Consider the following 25,132-nt stretch of genomic DNA (forward strand, 5'->3'; position numbering starts at 1 on the left):
CGCCGTATCTGTGTCTTTCTTTATCTTCTCAAGGGCGTCATCTACCTTTGGACCGAATAAATGTTGTTGGTCAAATGGATGGTTTAATATGGAGGCTTGTACCTCAGGTTTAAAGCCTGAAACTCTCAGCCAAGCGTGGCGACGGAGGAGGACACTAGTGTTAATGGCCCTGGAGGCTGTGTCTGCTGCGTCTAAGGTACAGCGTATAGAGGTATTAGTTATGGTCTTACCCTCTTGAATTAATTCATTGGCCCTATTTTTGTATTTTTCTGGGAGATGGTGCATGATGGTTTCTAGTTCATCATAATGCGCTCTGTCGTATCTGGCCAATAGCGCTTGAGTGTTGGCGATACGCCATATATTGGCTGCCTGTGACGCAATGCGTTTTCCTGATGCGTCCAGGAGCTTTGACTCTTTGTCAGGCGGTGGTGCTTCGCCTGACGCCTGGGAATTTGATCTCTTCCTTGCAGTGGATACCACTAGGGAATCGAGTGGCGCTGGCCCTTTGATGTATGCAGGATCTGTGGGGGCAGCTTTATACTTTCTCTATGCGTGGGTTTAGGACCCTAGCCCTGACTGGGTCTTTAAAAACCTCTGGCGCATGTTTTATTACCCCTTTGAGCATAGGTAGTATAGCAGTAGACCTATGTACAGTATCAAAGGTGTCTAGGAGGAAATCTTCCTCTACTGGGTCAGTGTGTAGCTCTACCCCGTGACAATGTGCCGCCCTCTGAAGTAGGTGGTGAAAACCTAATGAGTCTTCTGGTGGAGATGGCCTGGATGGATAAAGGTCATCTTGTGGGACATCTGGAATGTCTGGATTATTATAATCATCCCATGGGTCTGGGGATCCTGTAGGGGTAGGGTCTTGTGGCACATCTGCTGGGTCGTAGTATGGGTCCCCCTGATCATCATGGTCTGGAGACGGGGTCGGAGAGCGATGAGGTAGGGGTGGAGAAGGTGGAGGGGGCGGAGGTGGAGAGGGTGGAGGAGGTGGGGAAGGCACTCTGAAAGGTGAGGTAGCACAGTCCTTCCTCTTTGGAAGTGGAGGTGGAGCTGGTGTGTCCAAATGTCTCTTTTTAGAAGACAGTGCCAAATGTCCAGTTTTTGGATCCTTGGTAAGTGTCTTTTGCAAAGGATCCGGTGTAAATCGTTCTTGCGACACTGGTTGTTCGGTCGGCGCCGAAGTTTTCGGGCCGATGGCTTTTTAGGCTTGTCAGTGCCGTGCTTTTTTGGAACCTCCGATTTTTTGGTCGGTGCCGAGACAGGCTTCGGCGCGGGAGTGTCGGTGCCGAGGGCCTTATGATGTTTGGTCGGTACCGAGAGGCTGGGTTTTGACACCGAGGGCTTTGGTGCGGAGCTCGGTGTCGAGGTAGAGGCCGATCTCTTCTTCGGTGCCGAAGGGTGTTTTTTGGCACCGCTGGCAGGCTGGCTCGAGCCCGAGCCGCCGGAAGGCTTATTAGGCTTCTTCACCGGGCCCGAAGATGGGGTGTTCGAAGCAGCGTCTTTGGTCTTGCCTAGGCCCGGAGGTGAAGGCGTGACCGAAGCCTTTTTGGGTGTCGGTGTGGGAGGGGGTATTTTACTCACGACCCTCTGTGCCGGGGTGATGTCCTCCACATCTGAGTCGTCGGCTTCGGAAGCACTGACTAGGTCCTCTTCGGTGTGCTGCTGTCCCGGAGCTTCGACGTCGTCCCCGAAGATGTCGACTGGAACGGAAGTCGAGGAGTGCGCCATTTTTCGTCTGGCCCTTCGATCTCGAATAGTCTTTTTGGATCTAAAAGACTTGCAGGCGGGACAGTCTCGAGCCTCGTGTTCAGGGGAGAGGCAGAGGTTGCACACCTCATGAAGATCGGTGTGGGGGAATTTGGACCCACATCGAGGGCACTTCTTAAATGGAGTTCTTTCCACCAGCCGGGACCGGAGCCTGGATAGGCCCGAAGGCCGCCGTCGATGACTGGAATCGAAGGTGTGTGGAAGAAGAAGGTGATTTAGGAGATCAGGATCTGAACAATATACCGTGGAGAGCAAGGATTCCGCTTCGATCGTCGAACTGGAATGTTCGGAACCGGAGCGCGAAGTATTACATCCGAGCCCGATGGCGGAAAAAAACAATCTGAGGATGGAGCCGAAGCCCATGCGCAATACGAACCAAGGGAGGAGTCACCCACCTCGTGACTTCCAAACACTTTCGAAGAGGAAAAACAAACTGCAAACATCCGGGCCCAACACCAGATGGCGATCTATGCAAAAGTGTGTAATCTGCAGCTCATATGCCTCGAACACATAGGTCCCAGACACCTGATTCAGACAGCGCCACTGCAATACCCATCAAACTGAAGGCCTTTCCAAACCATCTCCCTGCACCACTCAGCAAAACTACAGAAGAAGGTGAAAACAAGGTGTTTTTGTTTGGGGGTGGGTGAGTCATCTGAACATAATATCTAACACTCTTACGTACGACATCCTGTTATCCCTACCTTTTATCTACAAACTGAAGTGCATAAGTCCCCCTGTAGGCCACCAGGGAGGTCTGGAGCAAAGGCTCTCTGACAGATTAGAGCTATTTACATAATTTCTTATGAAACAAGTTTGGCATAGTGTGTTGGAGAATCTTTAGACTTCTTACATATAGTGAACTATCTACCTTGGAGTAAAGATTACACTGGATGTGACCTGTCTATATGCTTGTATGCTTGTATGCAACATTCACATGGTCTAGTGGTCCTAAATTATTTTTCTATAATACCTGTGTCGAATTATTCAGACAATCTCAAGTTATTAGAGAAGATGGAGTTTGCCATGAACGAAAACTATTACATCTTCAGTGTTGAAAATTACCTGCAAGTATGTGGGGTAATGACAAGGACTTTTATTGTGCTAACATACACCAATATGATGTGATTGGTTTTGGGAAAGGACAATGGCATGGTCCAGGAAAAATGAGAGATGGCAGAATCATGGAGATTGGGTATTTTCATACAAACTTTCTCATAGGGGTTGGAGGCATGGAAAACCTCAAAGACTGCATGAAAGCATTAAATGAGAATGAAAAATAATATTTTCCGATCTTCTCCTATATGTGCAGGAAAATGAACTGCATAGGAAATTATGTCACAAATCTACTTCCACTAATATGATCTCACATACTTTAAACCATCATTGTCAAGCTCATTTCGAGCTTTCCATGTGGAAAAAAAGATGAGACCACTCAGTAACTGATATAGAACAAAGGTTTAGAGAAGGTGTTGCCTAGAACAGATTATATACAGGTTCAAACCCACAGAGAGAAGCAGTAACCACAATATACCTTGGCTCCTATGGAAAAAAGCCGCAAATCCAGCTCCAAGTTTAGATTCTTTACAAAATTAGAATGTAGAGTAATCTTAAGAAGCATTGTGATATCAGTTGGACTTAGATTTAAAGAATTTGTATTTTAGACTAGTCCATGTTAACATATAAGAAGATTCAATTAAGTGGATATATGATTACTGACAGTCAATATGCTGCAAAGGAAATAGACACAGATAGGCACAGGGGATATGTGAAAGGATTCGGTATCTGTTTAAGGTACAAAGCTTTTAACTGTGGCTAGAACAAATGTAAACAGATATATTACAGCCATTGCAAAAAAGGTTTTAGTCATTAGGAACATGATGAAACATGCTTTTACTTCTCCCTTTGAGATGATAAATGTAATTTATTGAAAGCACAGTCAGGTCTATGGAAATAAATATTCTTGAACGTCTTCAGGCTATTTCTAATATGGATGCTAGTTATTCATTAGCTCCAGGAACTGGTGATCAGCTGCAGTGTTGAGGGGTTCAACCACTTGATAAGGAGGAGTGCTTACATGCAGTCTTAAGAAACAGATTGTTAGGTAAGCTTGCTGTTCGTTATTCCTGTATACAATGAACCACGTTGATGGGACTTATCCATTACGCATGAAGTTATATTCAGAAACACATTTGTGGCTAGGCATCCACTTGGTAGAAAATGTTGTAACTCTTTGAATTATTTACATTGTGGTTATGATGTCAATTAAGGTAAAATATGGAAATATAAGGTAGAACACGCGTTGGCATAAAAAAAAATTGTATTGTTGGAATCCGGACCAGGTTTTAATTGTATCCTGTGTTAAGGAATGGGTTACTACAGCTGAGCACAACATTGCCAATAGTTCTGGGTGATGAATGAAAGATTCTTTGACGTTATTGATGGGTTTAGACACTCATTAAGTCATCATACATCACTCATATTTGCAACCATGCACTAATTCATCTATCAACTGGTTCATTCATGCATTCACCTTCCGAAACAACTACAATAAAATACAAACAAACTCAACAAGGTATGCAAGATAAATTAAAAGGATACACGCAGGAAAAATAAAACATTAAATGAGAATGAAAAATAATATTTTCCGATCTTCTCCTATATGTGCAGGAAAATGAACTGCATAGGAAATTATGTCACAAATCTACTTCCACTAATATGATCTCACATACTTTAAACCATCATTGTCAAGCTCATTTCGAGCTTTCCATGTGGAAAAAAAGATGAGACCACTCAGTAACTGATATAGAACAAAGGTTTAGAGAAGGTGTTGCCTAGAACAGATTATATACAGGTTCAAACCCACAGAGAGAAGCAGTAACCACAATATACCTTGGCTCCTATGGAAAAAAGCCGCAAATCCAGCTCCAAGTTTAGATTCTTTACAAAATTAGAATGTAGAGTAATCTTAAGAAGCATTGTGATATCAGTTGGACTTAGATTTAAAGAATTTGTATTTTAGACTAGTCCATGTTAACATATAAGAAGATTCAATTAAGTGGATATATGATTACTGACAGTCAATATGCTGCAAAGGAAATAGACACAGATAGGCACAGGGGATATGTGAAAGGATTCGGTATCTGTTTAAGGTACAAAGCTTTTAACTGTGGCTAGAACAAATGTAAACAGATATATTACAGCCATTGCAAAAAAGGTTTTAGTCATTAGGAACATGATGAAACATGCTTTTACTTCTCCCTTTGAGATGATAAATGTAATTTATTGGAAGCACAGTCAGGTCTATGGAAATAAATATTCTTGAACGTCTTCAGGCTATTTCTAATATGGATGCTAGTTATTCATTAGCTCCAGGAACTGGTGATCAGCTGCAGTGTTGAGGGGTTCAACCACTTGATAAGGAGGAGTGCTTACATGCAGTCTTAAGAAACAGATTGTTAGGTAAGCTTGCTGTTCGTTATTCCTGTATACAATGAACCACGTTGATGGGACTTATCCATTACGCATGAAGTTATATTCAGAAACACATTTGTGGCTAGGCATCCACTCGGTAGAAAATGTTGTAACTCTTTGAATTATTTACATTGTGGTTATGATGTCAATTAAGGTAAAATATGGAAATATAAGGTAGAACACGCGTTGGCATGAAAAAAAATTGTATTGTTGGAATCCGGACCAGGTTTTAATTGTATCCTGTGTTAAGGAATGGGTTACTACAGCTGAGCACAACATTGCCAATAGTTCTGGGTGATGAATGAAAGATTCTTTGACGTTATTGATGGGTTTAGACACTCATTAAGTCATCATACATCACTCATATTTGCAACCATGCACTAATTCATCTATCAACTGGTTCATTCATGCATTCACCTTCCGAAACAACTACAATAAAATACAAACAAACTCAACAAGGTATGCAAGATAAATTAAAAGGATACACGCAGGAAAAATAAAACATGCTGCCATCTAAACATGGCAGGCATAGGCTTGCATTATTTAACCTAAGCATAGGAGCGGGTGCCCATCTTGTAGTGGTAAGTTCCAGCATTGTCACCAGGTTTAGACACAACGTGTTGGCGATCTTGTAAAACACTGATACACTATGGACAACAAAATGTAATGGTTCCCTTAAGACGGATGGTCACACTGAAAGCAGGTCACTGAACAGGAAATCATCAGCCTGTTATTACTGCGTTGGGGGACTGCAGTATCTGCTTAAGGAAAATGTAAATAAAATAAAAAAGGTAAAGAAATGCAAGGGGAACTATAAAAGGAGAACACTGAAAACTAGATAACTGGCTAATCAGCACTGACACTGAAGTGCCCTCATTGTCAGGTGGACGTGCATGTGATCAGAAAATGCAGACATGTATCCATATATCAAAGCCTCACTTTATTCCCAGATCAGACCTGGCGAGGTTAGTGCACATCACATGCGCACTCCAGAGTTGTGAATACTTAATGCGATTCATTTATTTAGACAAGCAAATACCATTTGATTTTCGCCCATACAGCCTTGTTCACAGGTAGTGGTTGAACAACTGACTTCACATTAAATAAACAACAAACACAAATGTCGATCAACACGACCTCAAGCCTATCAGAGCTGCACGGGCACCATATTGGGAAGTCTCAAACATCAATGTTAGTACAACAGAATTCATGCAAAGCAACAGTAGTCCAATCAATACTACATACAACATACAACCATTTTCAAATTAATAAACATACATATCAAAAGATAACACGAGTTAAGGGTGTGTTTTGCGGGGCCAACATGGAGGATGTGTTTTAATACAGCTCTGCTACTCATCTCCCTTATCCAGCAGTTATCAGGCCCACAGAGCGGAATCTATATTCATGCTGGGTATCACCGTATTTGCCCTACTACTTGCCTCCTATACAGGCCATTTCTGAGGCAGTGGTGATCTGTGAATGGCCTTATTTGCACTGCGACCTGACTGCAGACGTGAGAGATGATGGATGCTGCCTGAGCCCGTGACCGGACATGTGCCACGCTGACCTGGTGTGTGGCCAGGCACCTTCTACTGGAGCGAACACCAAGCAGGTGCTGGGGACGGTACGAGACCCCCCTTCTGCTGAGGTGGCGGCCTTAGGAGCCAACCCTGAAGGTGGGATGGCGTGAATGGCCCTATCGACTGCTGCTGTTCCGGGCGTGTGAGGTGAGGCCTGTGTGAAAGCTGCGGTAGCGCTGCTGTCTTGCTTGGTTTGCTGTGGTATGCCCTGCGTCCGTCTATTGGCACCAGACTGCTTTGCTCGGCAGCTGCACCTGCTGCGTGCTGTCTGTCGGCGAGTTGCTCTCTAGCTTATGGGAATAATAATTTATGGTGGTGCGAGTCCCTGCAACAGGCTAGTACTACTTGATCATCCCAGTAGAACACTGCATATTCCTGCAGAAGACACGTGAGCAGGGTCGTGCCATCCCCACTGTAATTTCTTTATATCTCCTGCCACAGTTGCCTCGTCCTTTTAATGTCAATGCGGCCATTCCTGCTGCCAGAAATCATAAAGACAGGTGTAGCCCCAAATACTCTTTTCCACTCCTGTTGACCCCCTCTAGTTTTATGAGGGCCTGGTGGGAGTGGTGACTTCCCCTGCTCCCTCTGTTATGAGGGTGACCAGTAAGCTGCACTACGTGCAGCACACAAGTGCGTGAGGAGAACATTCCTTTGCGGAGCAGCATCGCCAGAAATGCTGGGAAAGAGGTTTGTCCGCCTTCATTGAGTGTATGTTTGGACAACACTGTGCTGTCCCGCCATCACATACTTTCTGTTCCCGACAGTGTTTTTCCTCATCGCTGCGGACCGACCTGCCCTGGGCTGCACGTGCTGCACTACTATACAAGGGCATCTTCAAGTTGGCCCAGAGGCTCTGCAGGGCAATTTGACCCCATTCGTCCAAAACCTGGATCAGCAATCACCCCTCTACTCACCTGGTAGAGACAACGGCTTCCACTTTTTTTGTTACCACCTTGCTGCCACCAAATGGAGGAAAGATATTGTGTTCTGCTGGCCTCAAGGGATGACCTCTGAGCTATGGTGATGAGATATAGTCTGCCGCAGCTGCAGGCGGGCCCTTTTGTGCCTCTGATCGCCTCGCTGTTTTCACCACTCAGATGTCGAAGCCAGATGAAACGGGCTGACTATGGAACACTAACTCCAGATCATCCTCTCGCTCCTCTTCGGTCACAAACACCGACCCATTAGACCATACTGAACCTCCTCCTCCTACTGATGATAAATTGGATAGGAAACTGGCAGCCATTGAACAGACCTGCACATCATTGGAGTCTAAAATCAACAATGTAGTGGCAGACCTTACGCTACTACATGCAGAAACTTTTGAATTAAATACCATCGCTATACCATATCAGGAGGTGGGCCTGCGAACCAATACTACAAAAGTTCCGAAAGAGAACCAGCAGGTCGAAATTAGTCACAGACCAGACATACTTAGGAATTAAATAAAAAAGAGCATGGCTTCGTATAAAAATCGTGGCCATGACCACAGGCAATATATATAACCAACAATCCTGCTGGCATGGAAAAAAACAAAGCCTCAAGGGAAACAGGACAAAGTCCTGCCAGAAGATACCAAATCCTACAAAAGGTCTCAGAAAGGACCCCGGCCAAAACTAAAAAGAGATCAGGGACATGTAGGATAGACCATGGTAACGGCCACAGAAAACAAAAGTGAAACCTTCTGTAGACACAGTAATATGGGACTCCAGAGAAGGAGATTAAACGTCACCCAAACAAAGCATCAGACATACCAACAAGTCCCAGACCCCAAAGATTAATTAAAACCATGAATTAGGAAGACCAAAAGTGAGACAAAGGCCAAACCAATGCAAAGTTCCTGATAGCAAGACAATGAGCACTCATGACTCACAATGGACCGCAGATCTAGAGGGAAATCAGCAGCAACAGAATGAACAAAGTGAAAGACACCACAGTCATCCTTTTTTGTTTTTTTAAAACAATGGTGTCTGACACAAAAATGTACCATAATGAAAATATCCTCTTAATCACAGCTGAAGAAGAATAATCATAATTTGTCCTATGAAACGTTCACTGACAGAATAAAAGGACCAGGAGTCTGAAAGAGCCCCAGACAAGGGATTTCTAAGCCAGATTAGACAGACTAAAAATAAGAAACAAAAAAATGTAGACAAATCTGAATATTCATTGTCAAGTGAATGTGTATATCAATATACAGGCCCCCTACTAAAAGAGCCAGAGACTAAGACACTTACTGTCTCCTAACCAGAGATTGGCAAAAATATTGCTACATAATCTGTACCCTTACTAAGAGTAGAATTATATCCAAAACGTACAACCAGTAAACCTACCTGTACAAATTAGAAATGCGCACTCCCAAACAGAAAGGAGTTGGAGCTTCACAACAGGACACAATAACAGAACACTAAAAGGACGGACCACAAACAAAAAAAAATTCCTTCAACTAACTAATGGCTTTAGCCTGTCAGTAAATCAGATGAGGATAATTCAAAGGAGAAAGGGAAAACACCTGCCACCTTAAAACCGGTAATTGGCGGCACTTCCCAACCTAACCTTTTAAACTCAAAAGTAATAAGTGTAACATGCACTTAAAGGAAAGACACTTGAGAAGATGTTTCTTGTAAAAGAAACCATCAAAATGAAACGCCAACAACCTAGGTGTAAGAGACACCATGAATCCACATAGATGGATACACTCTTCAATGTACCGGAGTAGTATGGTAAGCCGGCAGGAATAAATATACCTTGATGCCATACAATAGAAGGCAACTAAAATAAATACGTCACAATCTGCAACGACTGAATACATACCCAAAACAAGCGGAGGAAAGAAAATTCCAAAATAAGGGAGCCAAAAACTGTGAACCATCACATCTAAGGGATACAACTTGCTGAAACAAGACAAGAAGATAGCGAAAGAAAATGGTGACTCAAATAACAGAAGTGCCAATAAATTAACAGGTCAGGTCCGGTACCAATAGAGACCCATGCTTTGTGAAAAGAAAGGGCAATAAGCCTACTGCAACTGCTTCTACCTGCAGGTAACACAGGTAATCAGCTTCACATGAGAAAGAAACCATAGATCCTAACCTCTTGAGTGAGAATCTCCTCAGCAGAGACAACCAAGAAACTACCCATAAGTAGGAAAAAAATCCATGTAGGGCCTCAAAGAAAAACATCCTATCAACGACAGGAAAAAATACCATAAGAAATATGGCCTGCATGGGCAGGGACACCACATCTGGTGACATTACAATGGAAAAATAAAATACAGCAACAATTGAAAGAAGGGAACAGGGCTAAGGGTCTGAGCCACCTTAACTGTCCTTAAACCTACGCAAAGCGGCATCTGCATAAGCACCAAACGAACAAGTTACGGGCGTACCGGCCATAGAAACAATGTATACATAGTACACAGTATTCACACAAATACACATAGTGTAAAGTGAAAAAGGAAAGCAAACATTTCCTATAAACTCACATTACAAATAAGTCAACCATGGAAAATAGAGGTAATAAAATCTTGAGTACACAAAAACATCAAATAACCAATACCTAATCTTTTAAGGTATAAAACGGTGGACAACGGGGAGGTGGGTGGGTCAGTGAGGAATCCACAGGCAGATACTGTATCCACCAGAAAAAGCGTTACCGAAGGTAAATAACTTGTTCTTCTGATGTATACATCTGCCTGTGGATTCCTCACCTTATGAATAGAATGCCACAGCAGTCCCACTCCCGGAGGAGGGTGTCCACTTTTCTATACCAAAAAATCTTGCAAAACAGAGCGCGCAAAATGACCATCCCTCCTCACCTCGGAATCCAAGCAGTAATGCTTCGCGAAAGTGTGGAGGGAGACCCAAGTTGCAGCTTTACAGATGTCCAATATAGGAACACCCCTGGACAAGGCAGAAGTAGACGACTTAGCCCTGGTGGAATGAGCTCTAATGACTACAGGAGGCTCCTTACCGGCCAGGGAGTAGTAAATCTTGATGCACAAGATGATCCACCTGGATAAAGTGCACTTGTGCACTGCCTTGCCCTTCATACGACCAGCATATCCAACAAAGAGCTGATCATCTTGCCAGAAGTCTTTTGTTCTATCCAAATAGCAGCTAATAGCCCTCTTTGGATCCAAACGATGAAGTCTCTCCTCCTCCTTGGAAGGGTGAGGGGGAGGATAGAAAGTAGGGAGGGTAATGGACTGTCCTAGATAGAAGGGAGTTACCACCTTAGGCAGAAAAGCAGCCCTGGTCCTGAGTACCATCCTTTCAGCATGTATGGTCAGAAAAGGAGACTTTGAACTCAAAGCCTGGAGTTCACTCACCCTCCTAGCCGAAGTGATAGCCAATAGAAAGACCGTTTTAAATGTCAGTAGTCTCAATGGACAACTATGCATAGGTTCAAACGTAGAACCCATTAAAAAAGTCAACACCAGATTTAAATCCCACTGGGGCATAGAAAAAGGAGTGGGTGGAAACATGTTAGTAAGCCCCTTAATGAACCTTAAGACTGGAGACTTAAAAAGAGAAGGCTGGTTGGGCAAACAAAGAAATGCCGGCAAAGCCGATATCCTTTAACAGCGGCTACAGCACAAATCTGCTGAGCCAAATGAAGTGAAAAACAAAGAACATCAGAAAGATGCGCTTTCAGAGGATCAATAGATTTCTCTCCACACCATCTAACAAATTTTGACCACCTATAGGAGTAGATGGATTTGGTGAAGTGTCGCCTGGCCAATAAAATAACATCCACCACGTCAGGCGGAAGAGAAAAAGAATTCAGGTTGCCCCGTTCAATCTCCAGGCAAGAAGGTGCAGGCTCTGAAGGTGGGGGTGTAGAACCTGCCCCTCCATCTGAGAGAGGAGGTCTGCCCTGAGAGGGAGACGGGGCGGTGGGTGCGACGAGAGGTGCAGAAGGTCCGTGTATCACACCCTTCTTGGCCAGTCCGGGGCGATCAATATAACTTAGGCCCGGTCTTGGCGAATCTTCCTAAGAACCCGAGGAATCAAGGGTATGGGAGGAAACGTGTAAAGGAGTTGTGAGCTCCAACTCAACTGAAACGCGTCCCCCAACGCTCCCTGCGTGGGAAACTGGAGACTGCAGAATGACGGGCAGTGCGCGTTCTCAAAAGTGGCAAACGGGTCCGCCCGAGGAGTCCCCCATGTCCGGAAGATGTGTCGAACTACCTCTGGACGAAGCCTCCACTCCTGGTCGGCGGAGAACTGCCGACTGAGACTGTCCGTACGCACGTTCAGCCCCCCGGCCAGATGATTTGCCATCAAGCAAATCAGATGGTCCTGAGCCCAGGACCAGAGCTGCAAGGCCTCTCTGCAGAGACGGGACGACCCTACTCCTCCCTGCTTGTTGACATACCACATCGCGGCAGTGTTGTCCATCAGGACTTGAACTGACTGACCGCGAATGGAAGGGAGAAAGGCCTTTAGCGCCAAACGTATAGCCCGCAATTCCAGAAGGTTGATATGAGACAATCTTTCCTCTGGAGACCAAAGACCCTTGATCTCCAGATCCCCCAGATGAGCACCCCACCCTAGGGTAGAGGCATCCGTTATATCTGTGGTCACAGAAGGAGGAAGATGAAAGGGCTTTCCTTGAGTCAGATTGCCCTCCACTCTCCACCAAGACAGATCCGCTGCAGCTTCTCTGGAGATCCTGACTGACTCCCTGAGATCTCCGTTGTGTTAATACCACTGCCTGCGGAGGTACCACCAGAGTGCCCTCATGTGCCAGCGTGCATGGTTGACCAACAGAATGCAGGAAGCGAACAGACCTAGCAGGCCAAGGACCTTCAGAACTGGAACAACCGCACCATTGAAAAACAAGGGAATCATTTCCTGAATGTCGAAATTCCTTTGAGGAGGAGGGAATGCTCGATACACAGTGGTATCCAATACTGCCCCCATGAACAGGTTGCGCTGAGAGGGCACCAGGTGAGACTTGGGTACATTTAACGAAAAACCCAATTTGTACAACAGCTGGGTTGTAACTTGCAGATGATGAAGCACCATCTCTGGCGACCCCGCCCTCAGAAGCCAGTCGTCCAGGTAGGGGAAAACATGAATCCCGACCTCCTGAGATGGGCAGCCACCACTGCCATCACCTTGGTGAAGACTCGAGGTGCGGTAGTAAGACCAAACGGAAGGACTGCAAACTGGTAGTGTTGTGACCCAACTGTAAAACGGAGTTACTTCCTGTGCGACTTCAGGATTGGGATATGGAAATACGCATCCTGCAAACTGATGGACACCATCTAGTCCTCCTGTTGTAGCGCCTGAAGAACCTCCGCTAGGGTGAGCATCTTGAATCTCTACTGCTTGAGAAACAGATTCAAGATTCTGAGGTCCAGAATAGGACGTAACCAGCCATCCTTCTTGGGAATCAGGAAATACCGGGAGTAGCACCCCTGACCCCTTTCCTGCTCGGGAACCACCACTATTGCACCCTTTTGTAACAGGGTAAGAACCTCCTTCTGAAGGAGAAGCAAATGGTCCTCCGTGCAAAACCCCTGGCAAGGAGGGTAAGGAGGGTAAGGAGGAGGGAATTCCCTGAAGGGAAGGGCGTACCCATTTTCTACTAGATCTAAAACCCAAAGGTCTGAAGTGATTAACTTCCAATCCTGTAGAAAATGGGTAAGCCGACCTCCCACAGGAGCAACATGATCCAGGATGGCGGATCTTGGGCTGCTTTCCTGCATTACCAGGAGGGGCTGGGGAGGTGGAGGAGGAGGAGGAGGAGGAAGAGGGATGACGTCCGGCTCCACGAAGGCGACCTCTGCCTTTACCCCTGTAGCTCTTATACAAGGGGTTTTGCTGCTGTTGCTGCTGAGGCTGTCTGGACCCACGAAAAGAAGATCTCCCAAAGCCACGGTATCTTTTATATCCATAGCCTCTGACTGAGTCTGCAAACCCAAAGACCTCGCCGTTGCCTTACTGTCTTTAAATCTCTGTAAGGCAGAGTCCGCCTTTTCACCAAAAAGCGTGGAACCATCAAATGGTAAATCAATAAGAGCAGCCTGTACATCAGGAGAGAATCCAGAAGATTTTAACCATGCATGCCTCCTTGTCGCAATAGACGAGCCCATTATTCTAGCAACAGAGTCCGCTGTATCCAGACCAGACTGGATAAATTGGCGAGCAGCCGCTTGAGCATCCACCAACACCTCATTTAGATTACCCTTGTCCTCCTCAGACAACTTAGGGAGAATCTGTTTCGCAGAGTCCATTAAAGCATGAATGTACCTGCCCAAGAGACAAGTGGCGCTGGTAGATTTTAGTGCCATACTGGCCGAAGAAAAGACTTTCTTTGCAGATTGCTCCAACTTCTTAGAATTTCTATCTGCAGGAGCCTGCGAAAACGCCCCTGATGACTGCTTCGAGCAAGAAGCCTGCACCACCAGATTTTCAGGAGAAGGGCGAGAGGAAAGAAAAACCGGCTCCCCAGGAGCAGGTCTATACCTTCTGGAGACTGTTCTCGAAACTGCAGGAGCTGAAAGAGGATTGTGCCACACCTCATGAATTGGCTCAGTCAAAGCATCATTAAATGGTAAAAGCGGCTCAACAACTGAAGATGGAGAGTGAAGAACTTCTTTGAGAAGATTAGGCTTATACTCCGCTACAGGAAGCTGTAAGTGCAAAAGTTCCTCAGGCTTCCTAATAACTGCAAGGTATGGAGCAACAAGATTGATACAAATGCATGGGGATGTATACGATGGGAGAAAATCAAAAGACTATTTGAATGTTTATATTTTAAAAGTACATGGTATACAGCGGTCACCAATAAAGTGTGTTAAAAAAAAAAAAATGTATGGAGCAACATCCTTAGAGGGGGAAGCCTTTTGAGAAACAAAGTCCCACTCAGGGGAGGTGTCAAGGCCACTTGCCTCACACAAGTTCTCAAACACATTCTCTGTATCATACACCTCTCCTTCCTCCCTCTCTTCAGCCTGGTACTGCTCCTCTTCCACTAACCTCTGTGCCTCTCTCCTTGAACGCATCTTCGGTTGCGGTGTTGGCGGCGCCACACGCGGCATCGACTGCTCCGGGAGCGACGTCGAAGGTGGATCCATAGCTGGCGTCGATCGAATCTGAGAGGCTTCACGGGATGGAGCCGGGGACTGACCATACGGCGTCGACATCCTCAGAGCCGGAAAAGACCAAGACGACGTCGCTGGCATGAAGGGCATAAATGGGGCCTGTGGATACTGATGAGGCACACCCAGAGTAAATGCCAAAGGACCCATGGGACCCGAAGGTGCTCCAGAGGGGTACGATGCTCTGGTGAACACACCATACATGGCATTAAGGAAATGCGACGGATCAGAACCTGACGTCGGAAACTGAGGGTAAGAACCCGGTTCGGGATCCGATCGAGGTACCTCTGGAGTCGGCGCCGCTGGAGTCACAGGTGGAACAGCCAGAGCCGAAGGAACCTCATCATCAGCCGGATTAGTCGGTGAGAATCTCGGCGTCGTAGCCTGCTCTGGGGTCCCCTTATAGGAAGGAGATTGAGCCGGAGTCACCTGAGGAGACTCTGAAGGTGAAGGCCTGGACTTTGACCTTTTTCGACCCCTTTTTTCTTTTCTTGCCTTGGCCATGTAAAGTTTGGCTTCTCGCTCCTTTAACGCCTTTGGATTCATCTTCCTGCCCGAAGAGCATTCCTCGACGTCATGGTCTGAAGACAAACACCAGAGGCAATCTTCATGCGGGTCAGTAATTGACATATGTTTACCGCATTCTCTGCATGGCTTAAAGCCTGACTTCCTCGGAGCAGACATGACAAAAGAAGAAAACGATACAATCCAAAATACAAGGTATCAAGACGAAGTGAGGAGAGTCCCAGAAAAAAAACGTTCGCGTCGACAGCGCGTAAAAAAGGGAACTGATGTCATCACGCCGACGTGGTCTTCTTATGGCTCCGGTGACGTCATGCGGAGCCGCGTGCAAAGCCATGACGCTGAGACGACCTCGTCGGCGTGGAGAGCTAGGAAAAATTTCCATAGAATGCTGGCGCAGGATATATTCACAAGGTAAGGAATCCACAGGCAGATGAATCCATCAGAAAAATGAATGTCATCAAATGACATGTCAATAAAAGCTGACTGGACTGCCTCTGAAAATCCAGTGGAACAAAGCCAAGCTCGCCGGCGTAATGCCACAGAAGATGCCATGGCTCGACCAATCGAATCAGTGGTGTCCATTCCACACCTAATGATTAACCTAGCAGCCTGCTGCCCATCTGAAATCAACAGACTCAATTAATTCCTATTAGCCTTCGGAAACAAAGGTAATAACTACCTTAAGGAATCCCATAAGGCATGTAAAAAAATGTCCAAGGACGCAAGTTGTATTAATGGAACTTAACGCCGCACTGGTGGAAGAGTACGTACGTTTTCCTCAAGAGTCTTGCTTTCGGGAATCTTTGTCAACTGGAGTATGAGGAAGACTATCTACATTGTGGAAAGCTGTAGCGACCTGAACCGCAAAACTATGTTTTGTCAGTTGACAAAGAAGGCAAGCAGGGTCATCGGGGGCAGGGTGATGCTTGTGGACAATAGTACGGTCCACAGGTGCACCAGTATCACTTATAGCCCATGCCGCCAGTAAAATATCATATAACGCCTTACAAAAAGGTAGCACTGGCTCAATTCCTGACTGACCCGAATGAAGAACATCAATGAGGGGGGTCTGTAGATTTCTCCACCGAAGGCAGAACCAAATGTAGGAACTTCAGCCACCCTCTAACATACACGCCAAGAAAGAGCTGGGTTCCAAGGCATGGCCAGAAGGAGATAGAAGGCCAAAAGCTGGGGATGATTCTAACCCGCTTGCTTCGCCTATCTCAGAAATCCAGCTATCCATCATAGGAGGATCTGTAGGCACTAGTTGCACACAAAAAAACTCCTTCTACATTTCCATCCACAAACTGTTTGCCCACAGAACCATGAATTATCGGCTCCATAAACGACATCGACACAGCACAGTATCGACCTTGGAATGAGAAAGTGGAAGGGCGCCAGGACGGCACCGACAAAACAAGTCGAGGGGATGTCAATGCCTCAAGACTCTCGTCGGGGTCGTGCACCGACTCCGGTTCTGAGCCTTCCGGCACCATCAAAACATATCCCGGAGGAACAACCAACATTGCTCCGGAGTCAGTCAGCACCACAGGGTGAAACTCGAAGGGCTGTACACCGGCATCACTCTGTGTAAGGGCCTAACTGTGGCCGAGGATAAACCTGTTGGTGAGGATGCAGTCAGAGCACCCATCACCTCTTTGGGGCCCAGAGGCGCTCAAGGGGAAGGTGACGACCCAAATAAGAGACGAAAAGCATCATACTACTCTTTCATCTGGGACCCGAGTCATCCCAGCACCAGGAAAGGTGGGGTAGCTCAGAAGCGACTTTTGAGCGGAGTACTAAGCACGAGGGCATCAGTAGCTGCTCAAAACCACGTCGTGAGACGAAGAAGCCATGGAAGGCCGCAACTTTGATTGTTTACGACAACGCTTACCGTGGGACGTGGATGGGGACTTGGACCGATTAAGCGTTAACTGGATGGATAGGGACACCCACAAGACAGGCCTCTGGATTGGCTACATTGCAGAACCGTAGTCGAACGACGTTTAGGAGAACCAGAAGTCCTCAACATTCATCGCTTCCGCATCGCTTTTAGACTCAGCTGTTGGCAGGCGTTACATTCTTCGACCGAACACCTCATGCATATGGAATGAGGATCCAGACCAGACATCTGTCAAGCACATGATCCACAGGATTTAGACACAGAAGGCATAGACAGCTGCACACTGTTTCAGACAAAAAATCATCATAGCAGGCCGAAAAACAGCTAGAGATACACTTCTCTGGATCGAGGTTGCAGCGCGGAAAAGAAGAAACTGACGTCCACGTGCCGGAGGGGACATATATGGCACCACTGATGTCACAACCGGAGTCGACGTCATTACGGAGTCATATGACACAGTCCCCCGGCACACAGAGGTACTGGTGAAATTTTACATCTGTTGCCTGGGGACAATTCAAAAGTTAAGGAATCTGCAGCTAGTCTATGCCTCTACCAGATACATTGTTACCAAAGGTAAGTAACTTTTCCACTTAGACCCACATTCACTGTGAATGCATCCGGTTACATAGTGGTGAACAATCGAGGCAATGCTCTTTCTGGTGGATACCCTTTCCATCAGCAAATTCCTAACTTTTGAAATACCCCAGGCACCAGACTGGAATCTGTGATTAGATGTATCCATCAGACCCAAACCCTTTACTCTTATTCAATGCTCATACCTGTCCTGCTGTGCCCGCGATGGCCAGGTAACCGCTGTATTTGCATAAATAAATCTTCTGGATTCCAAGTCGAGGATCATCACTGTATGGATCAAAGGATCCAACCTGTAGGGCAGAAAAACAGAAGCGAAACCAGAAGCATTAAAATACTGTGGGCCATCTCTCTCTCTCTGTACTCTTGTCTTTCAAGGTTAGTGTAACTCCTCACCTTGCGCAATGGGGGCCACTCCTCTCCTTCCTGTTGGTTCAAGTTATCATTATGATCTGCATCTGTCAGGAACACACTCACGGTCTTCAACTTGTAAAGCAAGCGCAGGCAGACCCCAGAGGCATCCCAAAAGCGTACTGTTCCATCCTCATGCCTAGGGGAACAGTTGCAGAATGGTAGATTATGTACAACTACTTGCTGGGATCCAGTATAACCAAGGAATGGAGATACCCAAGTTAGAATTTATAGGTTACAGTCTAGTCCAGATGTATACTTGCTAATTAGAAGCCTGAGATATAGGAGCATAAAAACACATTAAGTAGCCCAGTGAAATGAATCTAACATTGACAGAAGTCAGTGCACAAAAGCAGCAAAAATCTCCGGGGGAAACCAGGGGTGTGGGGGAACTAGACCATAATTACCTATTCCTCAAGTAATTCTGTATTTTTGGGGGAACTTCAGTCTTACACTAGTAAGCCCTGTTAACTTTATCCCTCGAGAATTACTGGAACACCTCTAAACGTAACAGCAGGTGTGGGATTCATAGGGGAACTCAGAATGAGCCCCACTGTGCCATGGACCTCTAGTACCCAAGTTGTCTGGTGGAATGCCCCGCTGATACCTAGCAAGGCCTTGCTCTGAAGTTACAGGCTTTCAAAAGTTCAAGTATTAATCAGTTGAGAATTCTGCGTTATTACTTATTGACCTTTTTTCAGTGGTGTTGCCTCCTACACCAGCTTGTGCAATATGTCTGCGGGCTGAGATGAAGTGTACTGTTGCGATTCCCCTGGAAATGGAAGGTGTGTGGATCTGACAGACACACCTTTTGTTACCGTCAAAAACACAAATACACGCACCTCTGTGTAATGCATGCCTTTGTGCAAGAGTGTTGCCTTCTCTGCACTTCAAAAGATATTTGTCATTCCACCTGCCTGGTTACTGATGCTATCTCTGCTCCCTTGTTTCACAACTGTCCGTCTCACACACATGCACGTACCGCCCAGCTCTAATTATTCCATGCACCTTTCTCTCTCATATCGGTTTCACCCCTGTGCCTTTTCAGGTTTTTTCCTTTCTTTTTTTCTGCAGATCGCTCGCCTAAGTGCCACTGAGTTAGCTATTCTATTTGTTTCACTCCCACCTCTGGTCTTAATCCCTCATGTCTGTCTTACAAAGCTCTCAGTTTTTCATGCATATGCCATTATCTCTCATTTACCCACCCATGCATCTGTTTCTCATTTAGGTACACCTCTCTATCGGTCTCTCAATTCAGGGATTCTTTCCTATACCCCCTTCCATTTCTCACCATCAGTATCTGTCACCCCATCATATTGTTGCCTCAGGCCCCCTCACCCCCCAATGCCTGTCCTTTTGTCTTACGGACTCTCACATTTACCCCTTTGTCTCGAATCTCTGCATTTCTCAACTGTCTTTTCTATATCCCTACTTTCTGTCACCTAGCACTCCCACTTATGTGGCTCAGTGTATCTTAGTGTGTCACTTATGTGCTGCTCCTTCCCTTTCATCCCCTACTTCTCCACCAGGCAGGACAGGAAGAGGGGCCTGCTTCCAGACCTCATGTTCAGCGCTTTCTGAATCTTATTGGTTAATATGGAGAATGAAATGGCATGGGTTTGAGCCTTCTTGTAATCCTCCTTTTAGCAGCTGAAGGCTGGATACAAAAATTGAAGGGGCATATCAGATATAAATGAAAGAATATGAAGGTGCCAGATGGCAAAATAGGGGCAAGGGGCTGTCATCACTGCTCACAGGCCCTCCTGCCACTGTAGTAGAATTCTGCGATTCCACTGTGAAAATGTGGAATACGTGAGGAGACTGTCTTGGATTCATCCCCCTATGTACAATGACTTCCTTTAGAGTCTGGCATGCACCCGCGAAACCTTCTTCAGCTGGAGAACGAGTCTTGCAGGGTAGTCATTTTTAACTCAATCAAGCTAGGGTTAATATGACCCCAAACACAGCCAACTCAAGAGGGAAAACTCCACAAAACAGTCACAGGTACATGCTGAATATCTTGAAGCTGTTCTCTGAAGGCTTAAGAGGGCACAGTAGCTGCACGTGCAAGACATTAGCAGAGAAAGAACTGAGAATATAGACCAAATGATAATAAACTAAGGAAATTGCACATGCTGTACAGTGAAAAGTCTGTTACCAAGCAAAAGAATAAAATGGATGTCGAACTGGAAGCCAGTGGGTGCTTATGGGGAATGAAACTTGGCTGCCATACACAACAACAAAAAGGGCAACCAAGTATTCTACCAAAAGTATGGGTATTTCATGAATACAAGAGCAATCACTTTCAGAGTAGTCATATGACTTTGGATCATGTTCAGACAATAGCCCAACCCCAGTAATTAGTGCCTTAGGGACATGTTACTTACCTTCGGTAACGCTTTTTCTGGTGGATATAGTATCTGCCTGCAGATTCCTCACCTTTTGAATTACCCCTTCCGCAGCATTTCATGGAAATGTTTTCATAGCTCTGCCACGTCAACGAGGACATAACAAAAGAACGGCTCCGCTCGTGACTGCATGTGACCTCATCGGAGCTATAAGAAGACCTCGTCACCGTGTGGACGTCCGTTCCACCCATTTTTCCCGTGCCTTCGAGGCGAACGGGTGAAACGACAACATTTCCCAAGTATACACAGTATAAAACATTTTCTCAAGTATACGCTGTATACGACTTTTAGAAGAAAAGAAACTGGAAATTCTAAGATATAGACATCTCCTAGTGATAAACATCACATTATTTTGAATAACAATGAAACACATCAATTTCATGCCAAAAATCTTTTCGGTATCAGCAGGCAGGCAACAGGGAAGCAGGTTATTCAGTGAGGAATCCACAGGCAGTACTGTGTCCACCAGAAACAGCGTTACCAAAGGTAAGTAACTCGTTCTTCTGATCGATATATCTGCCTGTGGATTCCTCACCTTTTGAATGAATCCCCAGCAAGTGCCACTCCTGGAGAAGGGTGCGCACCTAACTACACCAAAAAATCCTGCAGCACAGAACGTGCAAAGTGGCCGTCCATCCTCAGCTCTGAGTCTCAGCTATAATGCTTTACAAAGGTGTGGCGGGAGGCCCAAGTTGTCGCTTGCAGATGTCTACAACAGGGACACCTCTAGCCAAATCTGAAGACAACGACTTAGCTCTGGTGGAATGAGCTCGAATATCGTCAGGAGGTTCCTTCTTGGCAAAGGCGTAGCAGTTCTTGATGCAGAGGATGATCCACCTGGACAGCATTCTCTTGTGGTCAGCCTTGCCCTTTATTTTGCCCACGTAACCAATGAAGAGTTGGTCGTCCAGCCTGAAGTGCTTAGTCCTGTTCAGGTAGAAGATGACCGCCCTCGGAGGGTCCAGGTGATGAAGTCTTTCCTCCTCCTTAGAAAGGTGAGGGGGAGGATAGAAAGTGGGTAAAGTGATAGATTGTCCTAGGTGGAATGGAGTGACCACCTTAGGCAGGAAAGCAGCTCTGGTCTTAAGAACCACCTTATCCGCACAATTACAGGTAAAAGGAGGCTTTGAACTAAGAGCCTGTAGCTCACTAACCCTCCTGGCAGAAGTAATCGCAATCAGAAAGATTGTCTTGAATGAGAGAAGTCTCAATGGACAACTATGCAGAGACTAAAAGGGAGACTACGTCAGGAAAGTAAGAACTAAATTTAAATCCCACTGAGGCATGATAAATGGGGTGGGAGGAAGCCTGTTAGTGAGACCCTTAATGAATCTCATGGGTGACTTAAACAAGGAGTGTTGGTCTGATAAGCAAAGAAAGGCTGACAAGGCAGAAAAGTAGCCTTTAACAGTTGCTACCACGCAACCCTGATGAGCCAAGGAAAGTGTGAAAACCAGAATATCAGACATATGGGCCTGCAAAGGATCAATTATTCTCTCTCCACACCATTTAACAAAAAAGGGACCACCTACTAGAATAAACAGATTTGGTGGACTGTCTCCTGGTCGATAATGTAACATCCACCACATCCGGTGGGAGGGACAAAGAACTCAGGTTGACCCGTTCAATCTCCAGGCATGAAGGTGCAGGCTCTGGAGGTGGGGGTGTAGAACCTGCCCCTATGACTACTAGAGGAGGTCTGCCCAGAAAGGGAGACAGAGCGGCAGGGTGCGATGAGGGGTGAAGGAGGTCTGTGTACTTCTTGGGTGATCAATATGACTTGAGCCCGGTCTTGGCAAACCTTCCTCAGAACCCAAGAAATCAAGGTACGGGAGGGAACGCATAAAGAAGCTGACAGCCACAATCTAATTGAAACGCATACTCCAAAGCTCCCTGCACCAGATACTGGAGACTGCAGAACGAAGGGCAGTGCGCGTTCTCGTGAGTGGCAAACAGGTCTAACCGAGGAAACTCCAAATCCTAAAAATGTAATGGACCACCTCCAGATGTAGACACCACTTGTGATCGGCCAAGTATTGCCGACTGAGACTTACCGCACGCAAAATTCAGCATCACGACCAGATGATTTGCAATTACACAAATCTGATGATCCTGAGCCCAAGATCAGAATTGCAGAGCCTCTCTGCAGAGGTGATACGATCATACTCCTCCCTGTTTGTTGATGTACCACATCGCGGTAGTGTTGTCTGTCAGGACCTGAACTGACTTACCACGAAGGGAGGGAGAGAAGGCCTTGAGAGACAAAAGTATCGCCCGCAATTCCAGAAGATTGATATGAAGCAATCTTTCCTCTGGAGGCCAGAGGCCCTTGACCTCCAAATTCCCCAGATGAGCTCCCCACCCTGGAGTGGAGGCATCCGTCATCACTGTGGCCACTGGAGATGGAGGATAAAACGGCTTCCCTTGAGACAGGTTGCCTGGAACACCCCACATAATAGCGCCACTTCAGTGTCTCCGTTGTGTTGAAACCAATGCCTGCGGAGACACTACTAAAGTGCCCTCATGTGCCAGTGTGCATCATTGACCAACAGTATGCAGGAAGCGAACGGCCCGAGCAGGCAAAGAACTTTCAGGACTGGAACAGCTGCTCCATCTTGAAACGTTGGAATCATCGCCTGTATGTCTAGAATTCCCTGAGGAGGTGGGAAAGACACGACTCAAAGTAGTGTCTAGTAATGCCCCTATGAACAGGTTGCGCTGAGAGGGCACCAGGTGGGATTTGGGTATATTTATTGAAAAACCCAAGTCAAACAACAGCCTTGTTGTCAATTGAACATGATGCAGCACCATCTCTGGTGACTTTGCTTTGAACAGCCAGTCGTCCAGATAGGGAAAAACAGGAATTCCCAAACTCCTGAGATGTGCCGCTACCACGCCATCACCTTTGTAAAGACCCGTGGTGCGGATGTAAGACCAAACGGAAGGACCGCAAATGGATAGTGTTGGGACCCAACCATTAAAAGGAGATACTTCCGATGTGACTTCAGGATGGGAATATGAAAACACGCATCCTGAAAATCGATCGACACCATCCAGTCTTCCAGCTGCAGCACCAGAAGAACCTGAGCTAGGGTCAACATCTTGAATTTCTCCTCCTGTTATGAGGTGAAGATTCAAGATCCTGAGGTGTAAGATCGGTCTCAATCGCCAGATAAGGTAATACCAGGAGTACCATCCCTGACCCATTTACTACTCCGGAACCACATCTATGGCAGCTTTCTGTAGAAAAAGATAGAACCTCCTGCTGCAGAAGCAACAGATGGTCCTCTTAACACCAACCCTGACGAGGGTGGAAAGGAGGGGGAAACTCCCAGAAAGGAAAGGCGTAACCATTTTCAATGAGATTCAAAACCCAGAGATCTAATGAAACAGATTTCCAATTTAGAAGAAAATGGGACACCCGACCTCCCACGGGTCCAACATGCTCTAAGATGGGGGATCTAGAGCTGCTTCCCTGCAGAGCAAGTAAGGGGAACAGGAGGAGGAGACTTGTTTGCAAACAGATCCCTACAGAGGACCTCTACCCTTCCCTCTGTATGTTCCATACAGTAGGTTTGCCTGTTGTTGCTGATGTCGGACCCGAAATAGAACAGCCTTTCCAAAGCCCGGAAATCTTCTGTATTCAAAACCCCTAGGCTGAGATTGCAGACCTAGAGATTTCGCTGTAGCTCTACTGTCTTTAAAGCGCTGTAGTGCCGAGTCTGCCTTAGTCCCAAAAAGTCTAGAGCCATCAAAAGAAAGATACAAAAGCATGGCCTGAACATCTGGGAAGAAACCTGATCCTCTCATCCAGGTGTGCCTCCTAATGCCACTGAGGAACCCATCACCCTAGCAACAGAGTCAGCTGTGTCAAGCCCAGACTGAATAACTTGAAGGACCGCAGCTTGAGTGTCCGACAGCACCTCTGCAAAGTGGCCCTAGACATCCTCTGAGACTTTAGGAATCATTTAGCAGAGTCCATCAATGCATTTATGGAGCGTCCCAGCAGGCACGTTGCATTAGTCGACTTTAAAGCCATACTGGCTGATGAAAATACCTATTTTGCCGACTGCTCCAATTTTTTTGAGCCCCTATCCCCAGGAGTGGACGGAAAGAAACCTGAATATTGCTTCGAAGACCATGAAGCCTGAAACACTAAGCTCTCGGGTGAATGGTGCGTCGATAAAAAGGCAGGATCCCCAGGCGTAACCTTGTACTGCCTTGCCACCGACATGGACACAGCTGGGACAAACATAGGCTTTTGCCATACTTCCAGAATGGGTTCCGTCACAGCCTCACTGAATGGTAGCAAGGCTCTATCATGGATGAAGGAGAGTGAAGAACCTCC

At 46.2% G+C, this 25,132-nt stretch overlaps 1 protein-coding gene across 2 annotated transcripts in view; it reads right to left on the minus strand.

Annotated features, from left to right (window-relative positions):
- LLGL2 (LLGL scribble cell polarity complex component 2) overlaps nt 1-25,132 on the minus strand; it is a 682,570-nt gene that overhangs the window by 323,958 nt on the left and 333,480 nt on the right. For both annotated transcript variants that reach the window (XM_085616998.1, XM_085616999.1), the window contains exons 13-14: nt 18,362-18,515; nt 18,154-18,258 (exon numbers count right to left, since the gene is read on the minus strand). In XM_085616998.1, the coding sequence (XP_085473124.1) occupies nt 18,154-18,258; nt 18,362-18,515 (259 nt within the window). The remainder of the gene's footprint in view (nt 1-18,153; nt 18,259-18,361; nt 18,516-25,132) is intronic.

Source organism: Triturus cristatus, chromosome 7, assembly GCF_964204655.1.
Source record: "Triturus cristatus chromosome 7, aTriCri1.1, whole genome shotgun sequence".
In the NCBI taxonomy this organism is placed as follows: domain Eukaryota; kingdom Metazoa; phylum Chordata; class Amphibia; order Caudata; family Salamandridae; genus Triturus; species Triturus cristatus.